Source organism: Miniopterus natalensis, chromosome 12 (genome assembly GCF_054644295.1).
Source record: "Miniopterus natalensis isolate mMinNat1 chromosome 12, mMinNat1.hap1, whole genome shotgun sequence".
Lineage (NCBI taxonomy): Eukaryota > Metazoa > Chordata > Mammalia > Chiroptera > Miniopteridae > Miniopterus > Miniopterus natalensis.
The window spans coordinates 30000196-30022517 of record NC_142092.1 but is presented as its reverse complement, the minus strand read 5'-3'; the positions used below and the strand labels follow the sequence as shown (position 1 = coordinate 30022517).

The following is a 22322-nucleotide window of genomic DNA, read 5'->3' as shown; positions in this document are numbered from 1 at the left end:
CAGTTTTATATTGGTAATTTTTCTTACCAGTTTATAAGAGTTCTCTATATATCAATAAATGATGTGTTGTAAATATTTTTCTAGCTCACAGTTCAGACTTTTGTGAATTTTTAACATTTAAACGTTTTCTTCTGTTCATGCATTTACGCTTAAACATTCATCCCCCATTTTCTTTTTATCATGTCCTCTTTTACATAAAAGTTTCTATTTCAGCTGAAACGTAACATGACATGTTAAAACAATAACAACCAAAAAAATGTGAATGTGTTTTTAGTTCCCTTGTTTTGGGCCCTTCTCAGGGAATTCGTGTTGAGTATATTACAGTATGGGAACGACATGATAGAGGTTCCGCATTTAACAGACTTTTCCAAAGTATTACTGAAAAGGAAGTTTCCGATCCTTAAAATAGTCTGTTTTTAAAAGGTTTCAAACATGTAAGAAAACATACATATACAGAATTTTCCCCATTTATTGGAAGAAGTTGGGAAAGAATTCTGCTTCAAATTAAATGCACCCCAAAAATCTCATTGAAACGTGTGATTGTGTTTCAGGAATTCATGCGTATGATTGGCAACGACAAACAAGGGCAGATGATTGTGTTCCACTTGATAGAGCTCCTGAAGAACAACGGGCGGCTACCCAGACCAGATGGCTGCCCGGACGAGGTGACACAATTATGTTTAATCCACAGCACTCATGCAATTTCTTGCTCTTTTAAAACAAGGACGTTTTGAAATTTATGAAATTTAATTGATGAGCTTTTAGATAAGTAGCATAATCATATGACTGTGGATTTAGGCATAGCCACGACAGGTACCTGTATGGGAGACCTGAGTGGGAGTTTCAAATTCATGTCTTCTGCCAATTAAAAAATAGCACTTTGTGTTCATTGTAATTTTGGTTTATTTCCTCTTTTACAGATTTATGTGATCATGACAGAATGTTGGAATAATAATGTAAATCAGCGCCCCTCTTTCAGACACCTAGCTCTTCGAGTTGATCAAATAAGGGACAACATGGCTGGATGAAAGACTTGAACTTCACTCTGAGACCAAAATAAAGTTAGAGAGCAAAGTTTTGTACTTCACATTGCTGTGGACTATTATTACATAGGTCATTATTATGTATATCATGATGCTAGCCACAAAGATGTGGAAAGATCTGCTCAAAACTTTCAAAGTTTAGGGAGTTTTTCTTTACAAGGACACCAGTAAAAGAAATTGATGGAAAGTCCTTAGGAAAGAATTTTGTAAAAAGTTTCATGAACGTAATCAGTTAACATCACCCTTCTTTGGCAAAAGAAGAAAAAGACTTTTTTTTAACTCAGAATTTTGAGAGATGAAAAAATTGTAATATAAATTTTGCAGTGTTAAGGATGCACAGAATATGTTTGTACAGTTTTTACCACAGTGAATGTATAATAATACCTTGGCATCTTGTGTGTTGTTTTACACAAGGGTTGGTGTTAATTGTGTTTTCTAATTTTCCCATAGTTGATCTACAATAACTTCATTATACAAACAAATTAAGATGCCCAGATAATTGAACAAGCACCTTTGTGTTCTCATTCATCTGTATCACTTGCCAGCAACATAAGCAGGTGTACACGGCTTGCTTGTCATTCTATGTACTGTAAATATTTTCCATAGAAAAGGGAACAAATGTTTAGTTTTATTTGTATAGGAAATCTCCCTTACCCTAAAGAATACATTTTGAAATGGAACAAGTTTACAAATCTGTAACACAATCTATTTTCTTATTTGTCTCCCTTGTATCTGTTTGTGATGAGTATGTTTTTTTAAAAATAGAACTATCTCTAAGTTTTTTCTAAGACTATGGTAAATAGTTTTCTTTTAAAGTTTTGAGATTACAAATGCAAGAATATTGTTATCCCTTGAGCTGTTGGCTGCCAATAAGATTCTTCAGTCCCTGGGACCTATGATCATGCATTAAATTCAACTGTAAGCCATAAGATACATTGTTTTTAAATGTATACACCTATTAAGATTCGTAGTGTAGGTTAGAATTCTTTTTTTCTGAAGAATGTATGTTAGGGATTTTGGAAATCTCTATTGAAGTCACAGAATGAATTTTCTCTTATTAGAGAATCTTAAATACAAGGAAGAAATGAGAGTCAACTGATGAAAAAGTGTGCTTGTTATTTTATTCTAGAATGCCAGTAGAAAATTCATAATACTCCTTTAAGAAAAATGAGAGTATATGTATTTTCAATAAAGTATGAAGTGTTGGTTGTTGTCTTTGTCATTTGTTTTAGTGCTATTCCATTTTAGACACCATACCTAATATGTGGCAGGGCTCGTTGTGTTGTTTATGCAAAGTTTAAAATACTTAGTATTTTGGTTAAAAAGGAAATAGTTTCTTGTTCTAGTTGCAGTGGGATATGCTATTTTTTTAAACTTGTATTTACGACTTTTGATTATTTTTCTGAATGTTTTTTGGAGCTAGTTTTAAAGTGCAAATTATATAAGAAAAAAATGCTTCACATGTAAGGTTTGAGAGTTTTTTGGTTGGAAGGAAGGAAAGAGAAGAAATGCTTACGTGATCTTTAAAATATTTTAGTGGTTACTGAGTGCAAAAATCACCTAAAACGATAGCATATTAGATTTTAAAGGATTTCTAGTACATATTTTGATGAAAGTTGAATATAATTTTTATTTAATTTGTAAAGACTCTTCAAGGATCTGTAAATACAGTATAATTAAAGATCTTCCGTTTTGCTACTTTTGAAGATAAAAGTAGCATACCATATGATGTGCTTGATTTCAGATTTTTGTACTAAAACTTAAGTACTGAAAGGTAGAATTTTAAAGGTCTGAAACATTTTGTTTTTAAAAACATGGATGTTAACTAGATTTTTTAAAAAAATGTTTTTAATGTTTGCTTTTAGTTTTAGAGAGAAAATACTATAAAAATATTCTTAAGTATTTAGAGTGGGATGACCACCTTATTGTAAAATATTAAGTTTTCAAGAGAATTATTATTCATTAAGGATTAGTGATATTTTAAATTTTGATTCTGCACAAGAAGCAGGTAATGATTGCTCCAGTTGGTGTTCAAATGTTTCTTCAAAGTAACATCCTTCAGAAATGAGGATGGAGATTTTCCTAGAATCCATAAATCGTCGGGAATATTAAGTTACACAGTCTTTACATGAATAATTCCTTATGTCCACGGCCACCTGCTTGGGGAAATGGTCACTTTTTCTTGTTATTTATATATATGCTGCCAGTACATGTAATTTGCTGTGGAGGAGTGCTTTCTTACAACCCAAGACTTCTGCTATAAAATTAAGTGAAATTTTTGTCACAAACCATAACTGCTGACGTTTCAATTTTATTGAAACAGTTTTATTATGGAGCAGACATTAGAAAATACCTACAGTTCTGCACCTGGGAGCCATTCCCTGTGGGGTGGCATTATGCAGTCAGTTTATGAAGACTGTGTTATTTTCTTCATTGTGCCTTTAGCAGGTTCCCACAAAATTGAAATATTGACATAATAAATATTCAGAAGTTTCTTTTTTTGTATTGTCACCTAACCAAGGAAGTGGTGGTACACACACTGGGTTTAGGGATGTGCAGAGAAAGCCTTTTATAATAGTAAACTTACCTTTAGATTGTTTTTTTAAAGAAATGCTTCCTAAGACTGCTATGAACTGCAGTGTGCTCTTTATGAACATTACTGTATCCATTCTAGTTCTGGTATTTAAGTTATTTCTAATGAAAGTTTCTCTAGTTTTCCAGTATTACTTACTAAAGATCTTTCACTTTGCTATGTTAGAATAAACAATAATGATAAGTCAGCAGGATTACCCAAACAGAAGACTAGATTATATAAGATAAACTTCATTTTTATTTAAGAAGAAAAATCAGAGTATGAACATCAGAAAATCTACTTTGCATTTACTCCCAGGTTTGGGTTGATTGTAATTAATTTCAGGGTAACTAACTGCTAAGTGTTTCATGATGCTGACAGTAACAGAGATTTCAGAATGACACTGAGAGAAAAGAATTTTAAAACTTTCACATTAGTCAAATTTATATAATATGCATATCATGTAGCCTTTAACTTTTCATGTAAATCAAATTCTTAGTAAAATGTACATAATATATACCTAAATACTAAAATATTTAATATTTTTACTTTGTCACCATATGTTGTTTATTAGGTTAAGGAATTAATTTATGTTGTGCTCCTGCCAGATGGCATTGCTTAATCAGTGCAGGCCCAAAATATGGTTCATTCTTTTTTAGTCTTACAAATGTATAAAGAAAAGCCTTGTCTCCAACTGAAACACCAAACTCTATTAATATGGCTTTAAAACTGGTTAAGGATTTGTTTTGTGTGTTGATCTCGGCCTGTCAGTAGCTAATGCTGTGGTTAGGCTGGTCCTTGTGGTTCTGATTAGGACTGCAAGGTGCCTTTTAGCAATAACCATTGCTGTTGGGAGGAGGAGAAGGAGGGGAGAAGGGGGAGAGGGAGGGGAGGAGGGGGAGAGGGAGGGGAGGAGGGGGAGAGGGAGGGGAGGAGGGGGAGAGGGAGGGGAGGGAGAAAGGGGCGCTGGTTCTGCTTTCAGGTGTTGGGGCCTAGGGTTTCATGGGCTCACTCTATTGGAGAATTTAAAATGGAAGAGCAGGAATTTAAGGCATGGGAAGAGAAAACAACACGTGGCCCAGATGATCATTTATTGAAATTAACCAAGATCTCTAAAACGGAGGAGCCTTAGTGGAGAGAGATGCCCTTGGTTCTAGTCCTGTGGCTGCAGTGTGCTTATTGGAGAGAGCCTTTGAAGGGGCTGCCTCAGCAGTCAAAGCTTGAGACAGACATCTGTGTTACAAAAAGGAGAAAACTCTACTGTCAGGGCTTACACTACATAATAAAGGAGAAAACCGAACTGTCAGCACTTACACTACATAATCATTCCATTATAAGGCCTTTCTATGCATAGCAGTAGCTTAACATCTTATTTTTGAACATAACTGTAATGGATTTATAAAATGAGAGGGTTAAAAGCTCTAAGAATCCCTGTTCGAATCATCCATATACTTAGATTTTGTGAATAGTTTCAATCTTAGTAACTATAGTAGGAAGCGCTCCAGTAAATGATATTTATTGGGGTCAAGTAAGTCAGCTTTGAGTATTGTGAACAGACAGAAACATAGATTTTAGATCTGATCCTTGGTAAATAACATTAATAAACAGTGCAGGGTAGTAAGGAAAAGATTGTGTTAAACAGAAAAACGTCCACAGCCAAAAGCTTAAAGGGTTGATTCAGAGCTCCAACATGCATTCCAGGAATGTGGACTTTTGTCCACAACTATGTTACCTTAAAAAGGAGCCTGGCTCGTGTGGCTCAGGTGGTTGGAGTGTCACACAGTGCACCGAAAGAAGGTGCTGGGTTTGACTCCCAGTTGGGACACACCCAGGTTGCAGGTTCAATTCCCAGTCAGGGTGTGTGTGGGAGGCAGCCAATCTTTCTTTCTTGTATCGTTTCTCCCTTCCCCCTCATCAATAAAAATTAAAAGGCCTTTCAGAGTTAGAGGCAACAAGTGTTTCTTTGAGATCAGTAAGAATACCCATTTGGGACGCAATGATTCAGGCAGAAGCCCAAATAGTGTTTCAACTGGGAGACAAAGCAATGGGTACTTACGAGAAAGGGAAAGGGAACAATTACATTGCTAGAAGGAAGGCATTTCTAGTGGTGCAGATAACATGATGTTAATTTTAAACAACATTTTAAATTTAATTTGGTGTTCAGTGGTCAGCCCATTAGTCGTAATAACTGCTTTCTTGTTGTCTTTGTAAAGAATTCTTTGGGACACAATGTTTGCCTAAGCCCAGTCCAAAGGTTCTTTTGCCCTTTTTTAACATTCAAAAGATTTGAGGCATAAGACATGCAAGCCCGTTCCTCTGGCATGGCAGCTCCAGCTCCATTTAAAAGTGGCTTCATTTATATTATTGTTTACATTTTCCCCCTTTTGTCAAGATTTTCCCTTGAAAGCATCACTGGTCAATTATTGGAAAGCAGTACTGATCAGTTATTAAAGCATCGTTGGTCCTCTTGTCAGGCGGCTCATTTTGGAATGTCACCCTATTGTCAGTCCCTCATAGCCAGGAAGGCTCATTTCCTGGTATGTTCTGTCCCATGTAGAAGGAAAGTGTTTTTTTAGGCGTCTTAAGCCACATCTGAGCAACAAGAGTGCCAGAGCAGAAAAGGCTTTTACCATCATGTTTCTTTAAAGACAGCTTTTGCAGTTCCTTGAGATTTCTCATATTAAGTCAACCTATGAGACCTTAGTGATCAACACAACACGCTGAGCAACCATTATCAGAGTGGTGTCTTTTTAACATCAAGCTATGTAGAACAAAGATTTATAACAGCAAAAGATTTTGTAATAAAAAAATGCTAAGTTCAATTTGAAGCATGGACCTGATCCAAAAGGCTGTATCTGAGGGCAGTCAACCGAAGACTGTAAAGAACCGGGAGATGTAGGTAAGCACCGCGCAGCACCTACCGGAGTGTTTATATTATTGTTGTCAGCTGTTAGTGTAGGTAGCTTGATATTAAGGAAGGAAGGAAGCAAAGGAGTCATACATCGTTAAGCATGAGCAAATGGAATGGAAAGCACTGCTTGCTGCACCAGGAAGTTACAGCTTCACACACTCCCCAGGGAACCACTGGCCTGTTCCTCCCCCGCTCCACAAATCACCGGGGGGGGGGGGGGGGGGGGGGGGGGGGGGGCACTAAAGGGGAAGGTGAGCACCTGCGGCAGAAGTCAGAATGGCCCAGGAGGAGGTGCTTCTAGCAGGCATGCACAGTAGGAGCCAAATGCCACCATAGAGGCCTGTCAATCTTGCCTGGGGAAAGAAGGGACTGGTTGGGAGGTGGACCCATCAGAAGCCCGCTAAAGCTTGGGAAGTTGATTGGTTATTTTGAAAAAGCTCCTGGTCTTTCCCAACTCTGAGATACTATAATCCCAGGGAACAAAGAGATCTCTCTCACTGGGTGACCCGCGCTGGCCCCATTTGTTAGCAAGTTCTCTCAGTAGTAACCGTGCGGGTTTAACAGCCGCACCTGGGGCCTGCAGCAAACCGTGTGGGCTCCAAAGGACTAAGCTTTAATATGAAACAGAAACTTTGGGCATTGGCCTTTGTTTCGGCTTTGATGAAGACAAGGTTGGACTTTTTCCATGGCAGAGCAGATGGGACATTGGAGGCCCAGGGGCAGCCTTCTATTTCCACCCAAATAAATCTTACCACCAGACCTCATCCTCCCTTGTGGGTCCCTGAAAATACTTTTTCTCACAACACTGCAAGAACCCCACTTCCACTGGCAATGGAACTATTAACTGGTTAACTATTTTCGCTTCTCTCTCTAGCCACTGTAATTTAATTTGGAATCTCTCAGAATTTTTCTCAGGATATTGTAAAGACAGCAAGTAGCTGAGAAGGCAAATTATCAGTTGTGGATGATTCAGACATCAGAACAAGTACTAAAAGCAAATGAAAGCGTGCAGTAGAAAGATTTGTTGATCAATTATCCTTTCAAGCACAGTTGTATACATAGATAAAAATAGGCATGCTTTTTACACACAAAAAGATAAGTGAGTAGTATTTTCAATGAAAAAATTTAGGATCTTTCAAATGTTTGGAATATATTAGATATATCATTTGCAAATATCTTTTCCCATTCTGTGTATTGCCATTTTACTTTGTCGCGTGTGTCCCTGTGTTGCACAACTTTTTAAAATTTTGATGTATTCCAATTTATTTATTTTTACTTTTGGTATTGCTTCCAAGAATTCATTGCCAAAACCAATGTCATGAAGCTTTTCCCCGTATGTTTTCTTCTATTGTATAGTTTTAGCTCTTACGTGTAGGTCTTTGGTCCACATTTTGAGTTAATTTTTATATATAGTGTAAGGTAAGGGTTCAACTTTTTTTGCTTGTAGATTTCTAGTGTTTCTAGCACCATTTGTGGAAAAGAGTGTCCTTTCCCCTTTGAATGATCCTGGAGCACCCTCATCAAAAATCATTTGATCATATATGTGAGAGTTTATACCTGAGCTCTCTTTTTTTTCCATTGGTCTATATGTTTGTCTTTAAGCCAGCACCATACTGTTTTGATTAGTGCAGCTTTCATAATCAGTTTTGAAACCAGGAAGTGTGAGACCTCCAACTTTGTCATACTTTTTCAAAAACATTTTTGGTTATTTGGTATCTCTTGAGATTCCATATGAATCTTAGGATGGGTTTTTCTATTTCTGCAAAAATGTCATTGGGATTTGCTAGGGATTACATTAAATTTGTAGTATGCTTTGGGTAGGAGTAATATCCCTCTTTTGTGGATTATCTCATTTTATCCATACAATTATGAGGTAGGTACTATTTTTTCCCCCTCATTTTAAATGTGTGCAAACTGAAATTTAGCAAGCTACAATAAATTCTCAAATCCTACATATAGAAAGAATGGATGCTGGAATTTGAACTTAGGCAGGCTGATTCCAATACCAGAGTTCATAACCACTTCACTGTGCTGCCTTTAACAGCTTTGGCAGCACACACACGAAGCAGCAATAAACTAGATAAACTTTTTGCAGTGATCCATGGCTACATTTCCCAGGTAGCAAGTTGGCAAAATCATTTTAGTTCCCAGTGGAAATTTCTTGAGTATACTTTTAGTTGGATTACTACATCTTGTGCTCTAAACTAAAGAATTTAAGTGCACAACAATTTTTTAAAAAAATATATCTTTATTGATTTCAGAGAGAGGAATGGAGAGGGAGAGAGAGAGATAGAAACATCAATGATGAGAGAGTCATTGATCAAACCCGCAACCCGGGCATGTGCCCTGACTGGGAATCGAACCCCAATCGCCTGGATCCTAGGTCGATGCTCAACCGCTGAGCCACACCCGGCCGGGCAGTGCACAACAATTTGTAGAAAGTATGACTTTGTAGAAGGAGCAATGTAAGGGTGACGAGAGAAAGTCGAAAGTAAATGAACTTTTTTTTGAAAGTAAATGAACTTTTAAAAATGCTTGTGTTGGATGACCTTTGACTCTAAGAGTACTCTGCCAGAAGTATTTAAATTGGACATTGTCAAGTCTAGACATATAGGTGGTTGCTTAAGGAACTGAATCATGTTTTCCAAAGTCACCGTAATATTTGCTATGCGAAGGAGGATTACTGGGGTGCGAGAAGAGGGTCAGAGATTTAGTTGAAACCATTTTACAGCTGAGGAAACTAAGTCCAAAGAAGTTACCTTAACTTTTCTACACCCCAGATCTGATCAAGAGCAAACCAGACTAGAGCCCAGCTCTCCTGACTCTGACGTATGCTCTGTATGTACCAGGGGTGGGAACGGCCCGCCTGTGGGCGCCACGCAGCCCGTGAGATCATCCCGCATGGCCCCGCCAAGGCAACCGCAGGTGGGACTCGAAATTCAATAAATCTAGGAGCTTTTTTCATAGCTAATTTTTAAGTTGATAATTTTGTATGGCCTTCAAATGATGTTATAAATATCCAAATGGCCCTTGGCAGAAAAAAGTTTCCCCAACCCTGCTATATACTAAAACATGCAAAATTACCTTATTTTTAAATAAATGAGCCTAGGTTATAAACAAATCATGAACTTATTTAATCTTTTAACAAATCTTTTTTGAGAGCTTACAGTGAATAAGACACTATGCTAAAAACTGTTAGTAAACAAAAATATTCAGATCCACAAGGGATTTTTAGTTGACAAGGGAGTAGGATGGATCTTTAGACAGCGTTACAAAGATACCTTGCAAGTATCTATGGTGGGAAATCAGAACATTAAGTAGCAGCACATCTCTACAAGGAAGTTACTTCTGATGAACTTGCAGAAGAGGGAATATGTGTAGGTAAAACAAGCAGTATCAGTTATGCATATAATATAGCAAATAGATATTTAATATATTCGAATCAAGTAAATAACCTATTTTGTATGATGGTGAATGACCCAGAGAACTACACCAAGTACAGCCATCCGTAACTATTATTCACAGCTGTCAGTTCAGAACTCTTAGGCAGAACACATCGGATTTTCTCCACAAAACACCCTTCCTTCCTAATGTACTTAGTCAAGACACCATAATCCTCTTGTCATCAGAGCTGAGCACCCTTGAGTAAAAATGTTCCATTCTTGTTTTTATCTCTTGCACCCTTTCCATTCTTCCTCCTCACTGTCTCCGTCAATCTCTTCTTTAGCACTCCCTTATAATTTCATGTCTGTTCGTTGTAATAACCTAATTACTCTCCCTACCATTTCTCATCAGTCCTGCATATCACCGTCAGGTCATTGTTCCCAGAGCACAGTTTTAGCCAGGTCACTCTTCTGCTCAAAAGCTTTTCAACTCACCCCTTTTCCTGGAAAATAAATTTCAATACCACCACCTATCACCAGAGGCAGAGCAAGATTTTAACATCAAAAGAGAGTCTGGGGTAGGGCCACCTTGTGGATTGAACAACAGGAAGAAAGTACCTTTTAAAGACACCATCATTTGATTACCTTTTCCACCTGTCTCCTTGTATTACTTTCATACTTCTTTAACTCGCAAACTTTTATTATAATATTAACAACTGTTATGTCAGTATATTTTAAGTTATTGAAAAAGTACCACTTTTCAGGAGAATTATGCTCAGGAAGGATAACTCCGTCTGCTCCCTTTTATAAACTAGGATTCTGTCTGTCATTCCAAGACCTTCAAAACATGTCCCAAACTGCCTGATCTAGATTTATCTCCCACTATTCATCAATAATAATTTTCCCATCCAGTTAGACTAGTTTATTCACCATTCACTTTCTGAAAGGATCTTGTAGCTTGGACTAGAGAGGTGGGGATAGAAATGGAAAGAAGCAGAAAAGCATGCTGCTGCTGACCTGGATGGGAGGCTGGAGAAGGGACAAATCAAGCGTGTCTCCTAGGTCTTGCTTTGAGCAACCAGATGGATGGTTGAGCTATTTATGGATATGAGGGAGGGAGCAGTTTAAAAGAATTCCATTTTGGACATGTTAAATTTGAGATGCCTGTTAGATAGCCAAGTAGAAATAGCACATAGGTAGTCATTTAAAATAATAGATACAGTTAAGGTAACTTAAAGAAGTGTTTTTAGAAAAACACTTTGCTCCCACCCCCTCCCCAGGCCTTCACCCTGTTATTGACTGTGTCCATGGGTTATACATATATGCATAGAACTTCTTTGGTTAATCTCTTCCCACCCTCCACCCCCCCTTCCCTCTTTCCTCTGTTACATGCATCAATGTCTCTGGATCTATTTCGTTTGTCAGATTCTTTTGTTCATTAGCTTCTTCTTAAAGAAGACCCTTCAACTTTTCCTGTACTGCTGGTCTGGTGGTGATGAACTCCTTTAGGTTTTTCTTATCTGTGAAGCTCTTTATCTGACCTTCAATTCTAAATGATAGCTTTGCTGGGTACAGCAATCTTGGTTGTAGTTCCATGTTTTTCATCACTTTGAATATTTCTTGCTACTCCCTTCTGCCCTACAAGGTTTCTGTTGAGAAATCAGCTGACAGTTGTATGGGTGCTCCCTTGTAGGTAACTAATTGCTTTTCTCTTGCTGCTTTTAAGATTTTCTTTGTCTTTAACCTTTGGCATTTTAATTACGATGTGTCTTGCTGTGGGCCTCTTTGGATTCCTCTTGTTTGGGACCCTCTGTGCTTCCTGGACTTGTAAGTCTATTTTTTTCCCCAGGTAGGGGAAGTTTTCTGTAATTATCTTTTCAAATAGGTTTTCAATTTCTTGCTCTCTTTCTTCCCCTTCAGGCACCCCAGTAATATGAATGTTGGGCCTCTCGAAGTTGTTCCAGAGGCTCCTTATGCTATCTTCATATTTCTGGATTCTTTTTTCTTTTTGCTCTTCTGGTTGGGTTTTTTTTGTTTCCTCATGTCCCAAATTGCTGATTTGATTCTCAGCATCCTCTACTCTACTGTTGATTCCCTGTAAATTATTCTTCATTTCAGTTCCTGTAGCTTTCATTTCAAATTGGTACTTTATTATGTTATCGATTTTCTCAGTTATTTCCTTAATAGTCTGCTTAAACATCCTTATAAACAAAATTCTGAACTCTGTATCTGTTAGCTTGCTTGGATAAATTTCATTTAGCTCCTCTTCTAGACATTTTTTCTGTTCTTTCCTTTGTGACATGTTTCTTTGCCTCCACATTTTGGCTGCTTCCAGGTGTTTGTTTCTATGTATTAGGTAGAGCTGCTATGTCTCCTGGACTTTGTAGAGTGGCTTTGTGTAGTAGGTGTCCTGTAGCACCCAGTGGCTCAGCCTCCCTAGTCACCTGAGCTGGGCCTTCTAGGCGCTCCCCTATGTGGGCTGTGTTCACTGCCCTGTTGTAGTTGAGCCTTGGTTGCTGTTGGAGTCTCTGGGAGAAATCCCCCCCAGCCAATTGGCTGTGAGGACCAGCTGCAACTACAGCGAAAGAGCTGCTGTGCTGGAGATACCCCTGTGGATCAGGATTTACTTCAGTGGGGCTTTGATGTTCACCAAGTGCGCCCCTTGAGTGTGTCACTGGTGGGTGTGGTAGGTGTCACTGGGAGTCTGACTACCAGGTGCACTGTCTCTGGGGCCTCCTGGGAGGTGCAAAGTCAGCCTCTGCCAGTGCCTTGCCCAGGGCCACCCAGCATGAGCAACACAGCAAACCGTAGCTGGCTGCTACTTGTGCTGGGCTTGGAGGTGTCCAGGAGAGGCCAAGTTATGAGCCAATGCAGCTGCCGCTAGTGCCAGGCCTGGAGCCACTTATTGATAGATATGGGGAACGCTGAGGCCAGTTGCTGCTTGTTTGAGAGATTTTAGGAAAGTCCTAAGCATGAGGCTCGAGAGGCCACTTGCACAGAAAAGCCCCTGGAAATGGCCTGGATGAACCTGCAGTTGGGGAGGGGAGGGGCGGGGCCTCCAGGAATCATGGGGTGGGGCCAAAGGTGTGAGTCAGGTGCTAGAGATTCAAATATGGCGCCTGCCTGCAGGCTCTGTGCAGGGAGGGCTTGCCAAAGGAGCAACGGCCTCTGCCAGCCCTTCTGTCTGGAAGGAAGCTGCCCCTCCAGCTCCTGCACCAATTTCAGGCAGGTTAGTTCCTCCCAAATGTCCCAGGTTCCTTTCAAGCTGCTGCCTGGTGCTGGGGCTCAGAGGGAGCCCGTCTGAGTGAGTCGTGCGCGGGCCTTTTAAGAGGAGCTGCCTGGGGCTCCCCCAGCTGCCGCATCCCTCAGCCACAGTCCCCGCTGGTTTCACAGCTTAAAGTGTGGGGTCGTCTCTTCTAGGCCCTGGAGCCCTGGGCGGGGGGCCTGCTGTGGGGCTGGGACCCCTCACTCCTCCGGGAAACCTCCCCCACCGAGGTTCCCTCCTGGGTTTAAACCACAGCACCGGGTGTAGGCCTGGGGTGCTTCTCCAATTCAGCCCCGATCCGCCCGAGTCTCCACGCCTCCTACCGGTCTCAGTGCTTCTTCAGCTCCCTGGTTGTGGGGCTTCTGTGCAGCCAGGTTTCAGGAGGCTCTGAGTGCTGGTGGTTCTGTATTTTAGTTGTAATTTTGATGTGGTTGCGGGAGGCGGCGGGTACAGCTGTTCCCTACGCTGCCATCTTGTTTCTCTCTATTGGGAATACATTTATACGTATTTTTGATGCAATTGTAAATGGGATTTTTAAAGTTTCCCTAATAGTTCATTACTGGTATATAAAAATCCAACTGGTTTCTGAATATTAATTTTGTATCCTGCTACTTTACTGAATTCATTTATCAGTTCTAGTAGTTTTTTGATGGGGTCTTTAGGGTTCTTTATATGCAGTATCATGTCATCCGCAAAAAATGAGAGTTTTATTTCTTCCTTTCCAGTTTGGATGCCTTTTATTTCATTGTCTTGTCTACTGTGCCTACGATTTCCAGTACTATGTTAAATAAGAGTGGTGGTAGTGGACATACCTGTCTTGTTCCTGATCTTAAGGGAAATGCTTCTAGTTTTTCCCCATTGAGTATAATGTTAGCTGTGGGTGTGTCATATATGCCATGGCGATTCTTGGCATCCCCTATGAGTGCTAGCCTCTCATCACTGAGAACCATAGAGATAATGAGTTTCAAGACTATCACAAAACAAGATGCTGGAGCACAGGCTCAACAGCTGTCTTAAACAGCTAAGGGAACAATCAGTATGCAAAATCTGAAAATGACCTGAAGGCCAGCCCCACAATCACCAAATCTGAGCAGACTGTGGGTGAAGTACTTAAGGAATTAACAGAAGAAAAATTCATTGTTAAATCTACAAATGAACCTATCTATGTATGCTGTGGGTTGTCACTGTCAGCTTGAAAAAGTAAGCTGAAGCCAGGAACAAGAATTGCTTTCGATATTATTACAATGATATTTGCTAAGATCCACTGTTTTACAGCATGTCTCATAAAGACATAGGGAATATTTCTTTTTTTCTGAGATTAAGGGGGTATCAGAATAGATCAGAGAATTAAGAGAGGTAAATAGAACTACCTCTGACAAATTCAGAATTATTCCAGTGTAGGAATACTTCTAAAAGGTTATTACATGAATCACCAGTTAAGGAAAAAACACTAATAACAAGAGCTATTGTTAGCCGATTGGACTGCAATTTCTTAAATGTTGTATCTAGTTCTATTGTAGACAAGCGCACTGGTGAAACTGATTCATGATTAGAGAAGTTTAATTATAAAGGGATCATCAGCCATGCATCATTTTTTATGGATAAATAGATGCCATTGATGATGATGTTTTTCTGGAAGTATTTCAGCTGATAGATTCAGAGGACTTTAATGGAGTTACTAAATCAAATGGATTATATAATGCTGTGCATAGAGTTAAAATTATAGCTACAAACAAGTACTGTGGATTCTGCTTTGCTGTCTCCAGGTAAATAGAAAAAATACATATTTGTTTATATGCAAGATTAGATATATCAAAAATCCATGGAGATACCATTACAAAGCATAATAAAATAGATTATTAGAAGCAATTATGACATTTCCAGATAGCTTCAATGGAGCAGACCTGAGAAATGTTTGCACTGTAGAAGGTATATTTACAATTCATGCTGATTACAAGTTTGTAGCATAGAAAGACTTCAGGAAAGCAATCAGAAGTGGCTAATTTTAAGAAGCTAGTTTAAATTGGACTATAGATTTTTGATGGCTACATAACAGACATTGACTTAATGTGAAAGTCAGATAAAGAAAATGTATGCAATGGCAATACTCTCATTAAAAGTGTATAAATAAAAAATATAATTATTTAAAACAAAATAATAGAAATATATTGTGTAGTTTATAACAGATGTGGAAATAGGAGATATAGCACAAATAGCAGAAAAGACAGGAGGGAGAATTGAACTATACTGTTGAAGAGGTCTTAAAATGCATGTGAAGAGATGTGGGCTGCAAACAAGCGAGCCACTACTAATCATTTGGAGTTTCTATTTAAGATGAAACTCATTTATCATCCTTGCCCTAAACCAATTCAAAACTGCTTTCTGGATCACTGTCAGGGGCTTTATCATTCAAGTCCACTCAAGAAAACAGAAACCAAGTGAGAATAGATCGTCACATTAATTACATCAGTACCTTCCAAGCAAAGACAGAGTATCTTGGGGAGATTTTATAACCGAAAGAGATTAATTCTTTTTAATTCCAGAATAGAAACTAAAAAGATTTCTGATCAGTTACTATAATAAAGCTCAAGGAATAAAAAGTGTTCCTACTATTATAGGAGTGATAGTTGGTTAGTTATCTTTAAGTTAGTGGCACAGATGTATTGGCATACTGGAGTGAGCCTAATAGTCATGGGCCTCAATCTGTACGTCATACAGATGGAATGCAGAACGCTCCATAATCCATTTAAATACAGTTTAAGAGAGTTTCAGCCATAAAGACAAGGATGAACAGGTAATTCTTAGATGTCTGCATGGATCATGCCATCTCCAGTAACAACTTCAAATATAAAAATTATGAAAAATAGGGGTCAACAAAGAAAATACTTAAGATTCCTATTATCACCATAAAGTATTGTCAAGTGCTTTCAAGTACATTCAGGTGTTCACAGCAGAGAACCTACAAGAACAATTACCAAATATAAGTAAATAAGTAAAAAGTAAAATAAACATATTAAGCTTTTATTACGTTAGTATAATTCCTATGATGGTTAGTACATCTCAGTCACAATTGGTGCTCCTCTTGCTTTAAGTTTTAAAAATGAATATATGGAAGGCATGCAATTATAAGTTCTTCTTCTGTACATCCTTTACGACAACACTTTTCTGAGTATCCTCTCCGTATTCTTTGGGGATGATTCCCCCAAAACAATTTCCTTAAGGTTTTAACTTTATTTGTATTTTGGTTCTGAAATTCTATAATCTCTTGAACATATGAACTGATATCTTGTGATGAGGCAAGTTCACTTGTCGTATTAGGTAGCAAGTTGTCCTTATTATACTGATACTCAGGAGGTGACTGCATCTCCAGATTGTTTGTTGCTGCTTCCTGGGAGGCAGTAGTAGAGAAGAGAAAAGCTTCTGTTGAGAGAAGAGAAAAAGTCTCCTTTATTAAAATCTTCCTCTAGCTGAAAATTTAATCATAATACTGGAATACTAAAATCAGTTGATTATTAAAAAACAAATAATCACATTTTAAATAATAAAATGTTTACTCAAAAGTAATATATATTTTTAACTAAAATACTTGTAGGCAGTGTTTTCCTATAAAAAGGCTTAGAAACCTTTGCACATTTTTATGCAAAAAGCATACTGAGATATTCACATGCCATAAAATTCAGCATTTTAAAGTATACAATTCAGTGATATTTTAAAAAAATATGTCTTCATTGATTTCGGAGAGAGGACAGGAGAGGGAGAGAGAGAGACAGAAACATCAGTGATGAGAGAATCATTGATTGGCTGCCTCCCGCATACCCCTTTCTTGGGATTGAGCCCGCAACCTGGGCATGTGCCCTGACCAGGAATCAAACCAAGATCTCCTGGATCATAAATCAATGCTCAACCACTAAGCCATGTCAGCCACGCCAATTCAGTGATTTTTTTTTTAGTATATTCATAAGGTTGTGCAACCATAATCACTATATAATTGCAGAACATTTCTATCACGCCCAAAAGAAATTCCATACCCATCAGTGGTCTATTCCATTTCCCTCATCCTTCAGTCCCTGGAAACCACTAATCTACTTTCTATTTCTATGGATTTTTCCTATTATGAAAATGAAATCATACCATATATGGCCTTTTGTGTCAGGTTTCTTTCACTTAGTGTAATGTTTTCAAAGTTCCTCCATGTTGTATGTATGTGTACATACTGTATAATTTACTTATGTTTATTATCTATCTTCACTATTCTCCTAGCTTCATGAGACAGGAGCCCTTCCTGGCTCCTGAGTGAAACTGTTCATTTACCTTTATATCCCTATTACCAAGAAAAATACCTAGCACATAATAGACACTCAAATTTTGTTGAATTAATACATAGAGAGGGGGCCAGCATGGCCCACTTTTGATAATGATATCTCACAAAAAACAAATGAAGAATAGATTAATAAAGATCAAGAATAGGGGAATATGCTCAATCTAACTGAACAGGTGTCACGGATTATGAAAAGCTGGTGGTGAAACAGCAGTGGTTTCACCTGACACTCAGGCAGGATTTAGAAATATGTCAGCTTCATGAAGCCACATTTTGGGGCAGGTCTTAGAGACATGGCCCTTATGTTCAGGGTCCACTAACAAAAACTACAGAATTTCAGATTCAAGTTATATATGAGTAGCTTTAAAGGAAAAAAAAAAAAAAAGCATTTTTGAATATCAGTGTACCAAACTATATTTTCCATTGTCAGAGGTACATAGATAGACCACCAGAAAATTAAAATGCTAGATGATTTCACTTATATGTGGAATCTAAAAAACAAAATAAGCAAGCAGAACAGAAACACACTCATAGATACAGAGAACATTTGAATGGTTGCCAGATGCGAGAGTGGTTGGGGGTATAAGTGAAAAAGGGGAAGGGATTTAGAAGTACAAATTGGTACTTACAGGTACAAATTGGTAGTTACAGAACATGTCAGTCATGGGGATGTAAAGTACAGCATAGGGAATACAGTCTAACGTTGTAATAACTATATATGGTGTCAGATGGGTACTAGATTTATGGAGGTGATCACTTCATAAGTTACATAAATGTGAAATCATGGGGTTGTACAGAGGAAACTAATATAAAATTGTATATCAACTATGATTTAAAAATTAACAGCCCGGCTGGGCATGGCTCAGTGGTTGAGCATTGACCTAGGATCCAGGCGACTGGGGTTCGATTCCCAGTCAGGGCACATGCCCAGGTTGCGGGCTAGGCAGCCGATCAATGACTCTCTCATCATTTATGTTTCTATCTCTCTCTCCCTCTCCTTTCCTCTCTCTGAAATCAATAAAGATATATTTTTTTAAAAAATGTTCAAAAAGAAAAAAAAAAAAATTAACAAAATTTTAAAAAATTGTTGATAATTGACTTGATCTAACACAGAAATGTTTCCTGCTGGTACAAGCTAAATAAAAGTTAATCAACATTTCAGCTACATTCATATGTAAAAGAAATGGCATAATTATATAATCTATATTGAAATTTTATATTGGAAACACATACCTGTATCTCTCTACAACTTCTAATTTACTCACTGGAAATTAACAGGTCTGATGAAATGTTATCTTTCCTTATAGATTAAAACTTTTTAAAATTTTAATGCAAATTCATATTGATAACCTAAACCCATTTTTCCTTCTTCCATATAGTTTAAAACTATGGCTTCATTGCCACATATTATTTCCACTTCAGCAAAATGTCCTTTACCTAGTTCCCACAGTAACATGCTGAATGGGTACGACAATTCGGAAATATTGTCAGGTATATTTTTATTTCCCACAAATCTTGTTTCATCGCAGCCCTCTCCTCATTGAATTAACGACACCGTCCTCCGGGGAAGTGTGAATAATACCTGAAACAAAGGGGTCATTAATCGGCTCTGGGTTTTAAAGTTGAATTTATTTTCTTAATTAAGAAAATAAGCCTCCACAGCAGGCTTTGCCAAGAAAAGGGATTCCGAGCTCTTTTAAAATAACCAACTCGAGCTCGGACGCCTGAAAGTAAAACGTTGACTGTAGTATAGGTAGTCAAGGCGCAGTATCGGACGTGAGAGAAATAGCCACCCAACATCAAGTAGAAAGCGAAGGTCCTCATGGCACTTGTGGGGGAAAAGAATAAAGAATAAGGAATAGATGGAGGAGGGCGCTAGACCCTTGTTACTCTAAAAGCGTCATCCAACCAGCAGCAGCAGCAGCCCGGGCGCTGGTGAAAATGGGGACTCTCGGGTCCCCCCAGGCCTCCTGAATCAGAATCTGTGTACGACTGGTATTCACCAGGTGACTCATGCACTTGAAAGTGTGGGAATCACTAAATTAACATGCAAGTGGAAGGCTCCCGGGAGGCGCCTCTTCCTTTACAAGAGCAGGATCAACTGAGTTTACATGTCGGTAGGTTTGACCCGGGAACATGATCAAGATTCCATTTCTGGAGGAAGCGCACTATCTGGCCGAGCAGATTCGGGGATAAGAAAGAGAGGCGATAAAACACGCGCGTCCGTGGTTTAGGCGTTTACCTCCGTTCGTGCCTCTCCCCTGGATCCGGGAGTTTCCCGGCAGCTCCCGGATGAAGCTTTGAAGCTTCCTCATGGCCTGGAGGTCCAGCTGGTTTTTCACGAGGCTGTTCTGGTCGAAGTGGTTCCAGTCAGCATCCCCACAGAGTTTGACTATTCCTTTCAGTAGGTGCCGGCCGCACAGCCTTCTGGCTCTTCTTTTGTGGCTCGGTTCATGGGAGCCCCACACCGGCAGGAGCCCGAGCCACAGCAAACACACGCAGAGGAGCCGCGGCATCCCTCAGCCCGCCGCCCAGCCGGCCTCGCGCGCCAACGGCTGCACGGCCCCTGCGCATGCGCCCCAGCAGGCTTGCGCCTGCGCGCTGCTGTAGGTCTTCAGAGCGCATGCGCATCCCGCACCTTGTGTCTCGTGCTGGCTGGCAAGCTGCTTCCCGTAAATACTCAAACTGCCTGAAGGTAGTGCCTGTGTCTGCCCCCTGGTACCTCAGGGCCTCACGCCTAGTTGGCAGTGAAATATGCTGAAACATATGTGTATATGTGTTTTATTTTTTAATTAATTTTTTTAATTCAAAACATTACAGATGTCCCCTTTTCTCCCTATTGACCCCTTCCACCCCCTCCCCACCCCCCCTCCGCAGTGTGAATGTGTATTTTAAAGTTAGATTCAAAGCTTCTTCGAAAATTTCTACCCATTCCGGAGGGAGAAACGGGCCTAGGGTACCTGGGATGATAATCTGGTTCTTTCGGTTATAGATTATAGAGGACTGCCTAGTGCCAGATTGTAACTAGCCTTGGACAGGGATCCATAGAGGAAATGCCTTCTGAGAATAACAACATTTTGTTAAATAAGGAGGGAAGGGGCAGGAAATTGTAGCACAGTCCCTACGGGTGGCTTTGTCACTTTGAATGTAATGTTAGTGCGCCGGCTGTGAAGGACGCACCACCAGCCACAAGGGGGCGGCCGAGGCCGCCTCGGGAGCAATAGGTGTAAGGACGACAAAACCCCAGAGAGGCGCCAGCGGGTGTCAGTGATAGTCTCCACTTCCCTTTACATTTTTATTTTTCTCTCCCCCTCCTTTCTGCCTCCTGACTGTGTCTTTTTCTCCATTTTCCCTTCCTCCAGCTTTGCCCTGCTTCCCAGTGGCATCCGTGAGTGCTGTTAAATTAACTGGCAGTCAGATGTTTTTGAAGGTTGATGTGATTTGATTAGCACAATTTCATTGTCTTCCTTGAAAAACAAACATCCAAACTACAGTGGGCCACGAGTCCTAGTCAAAACTTTATCAGCGAAACCCTGTGAGAAAGGAGAATATTTGTTATACCGAGAGGAAGATAAACCACCTCTCAAGCAGTGTGTGTCAGAAACTAGCAAATCTGATTTATACTCTCATTCTCTTTGCACTGCTTTGTATTTCTTCATACCATTCATTACAAACATAGTATATATTTTACTTCTCTATGTGTTTATTATTTGTCTCCTCCTACCAGAAGGTGAGCTCCATGCAGGCAGTGATTTTGTTTTGTTTACCTTGACATCATTTGCCTTGAACAGTGCCTGGCACATAGTTGGTTCTCAGTAATAATTTAATGTTAATAATTATAATTATATTAATAACAAATAAATGTTAATATCAACAATCATATAATATTTGGTGAATGAATGAAAGAATAACTGAATAAGCTTCCTAAGAATTGACTACTTGTTCCTTTATATCCTATTTTATACTTATGTCATAATTATAGTTCTTTGTTGCACTATAGTGAATTTTGAAAAAATCATGTAATTATCTCTTCTCTATTAGTTGTAAGCTCATTGAGGAGTGGAACTTTTTTTTCTTCTTCTTTTTTTTAATATCCAGATATACCTGCTTTATTTCTTACTAGGTGATTGCATTTCAGGCTGGTGACAGCAAGTAAACAGTCTAATTACCAACTAATTTTGTACTTATGAACTACAAATCAGCAATTCATTTCGGCAAGGAGCTAATTGGGGGCTGCATGTTCCAAATAAATGGTCTTGCCTTCAGAGTGTTGTGAGTGGAGCCAAGGGCAAGGCCTGAGATTGCTTTAAAGACCCTGACATCTGGTTGAGAGAGGCTAAAACCCTGCAAGCCCCTGGGTGAAGCCCTCCATCCCAAGTGCTAAGGACACAGATGTTATTCTCCTTTTTGTGATCAGTTCAGCCCAAATACGGAGCCAAACTACCAGGACCTAGCAAAGAGGATCCAAGGCCTACTCTTCATTGACATGTCCTCTCCCCTCAGTCCCACCCTAGGACACAGCTTTTTCTGCAGGTTCTTAGGAAAAGTTAGGCTTCTCGTAACTAGCCTCTTTTTAATTCTGCTCTGAAGAGAAAAGGAATGACGGGTAATCAAAGGTGGGCATAGGCACCTCCGCAGAACTCCAGTAGTGCCAGGCCCAGAGCTGGGCTGAGTCAGAGGGTCTGCACTGGTGAGGTGGTGCTCCTCTAAGAACCAAAGCCAAGTGTATCTTGGGAAGATGCCCAAGGGGATGAATTTATTAACAAAAGTGCAAGCTAGTAGGGGCTGTTCATAAGAGAAGGCAGAAACTTAGAGAAGGTCAGAATCAAG

General features: G+C 39.3%; 2 protein-coding genes and 1 pseudogene across 4 annotated transcripts in view; 2 read left to right on the top strand and 1 right to left on the bottom strand.

Annotated features, from left to right (window-relative positions):
- Positions 1-2248, top strand: part of JAK2 (Janus kinase 2) — an 85988-nt gene extending 83740 nt beyond the window's left edge. For all 3 annotated transcript variants that reach the window (XM_087822678.1, XM_087822677.1, XM_087822676.1), the window contains 2 exons: positions 552-665; positions 921-2248. In XM_087822678.1, coding sequence (XP_087678804.1) covers positions 552-665; positions 921-1028 — 222 coding nt within the window. In that variant the 3' untranslated portion in view covers positions 1029-2248. The remainder of the gene's footprint in view (positions 1-551; positions 666-920) is intronic.
- Positions 2249-14070: 11822 nt separating this feature from the next.
- Positions 14071-15177, top strand: LOC148091811 (26S proteasome regulatory subunit 10B pseudogene; annotated as a pseudogene).
- Positions 15178-16238: 1061 nt separating this feature from the next.
- Positions 16239-20008, bottom strand: INSL6 (insulin like 6). The gene is given in 2 exon segments (XM_087823161.1): positions 16239-16591; positions 19735-20008. Coding segments are annotated over 2 exon segments (627 nt in total).
- Between the last annotated feature and the right edge of the window lie 2314 nt (positions 20009-22322).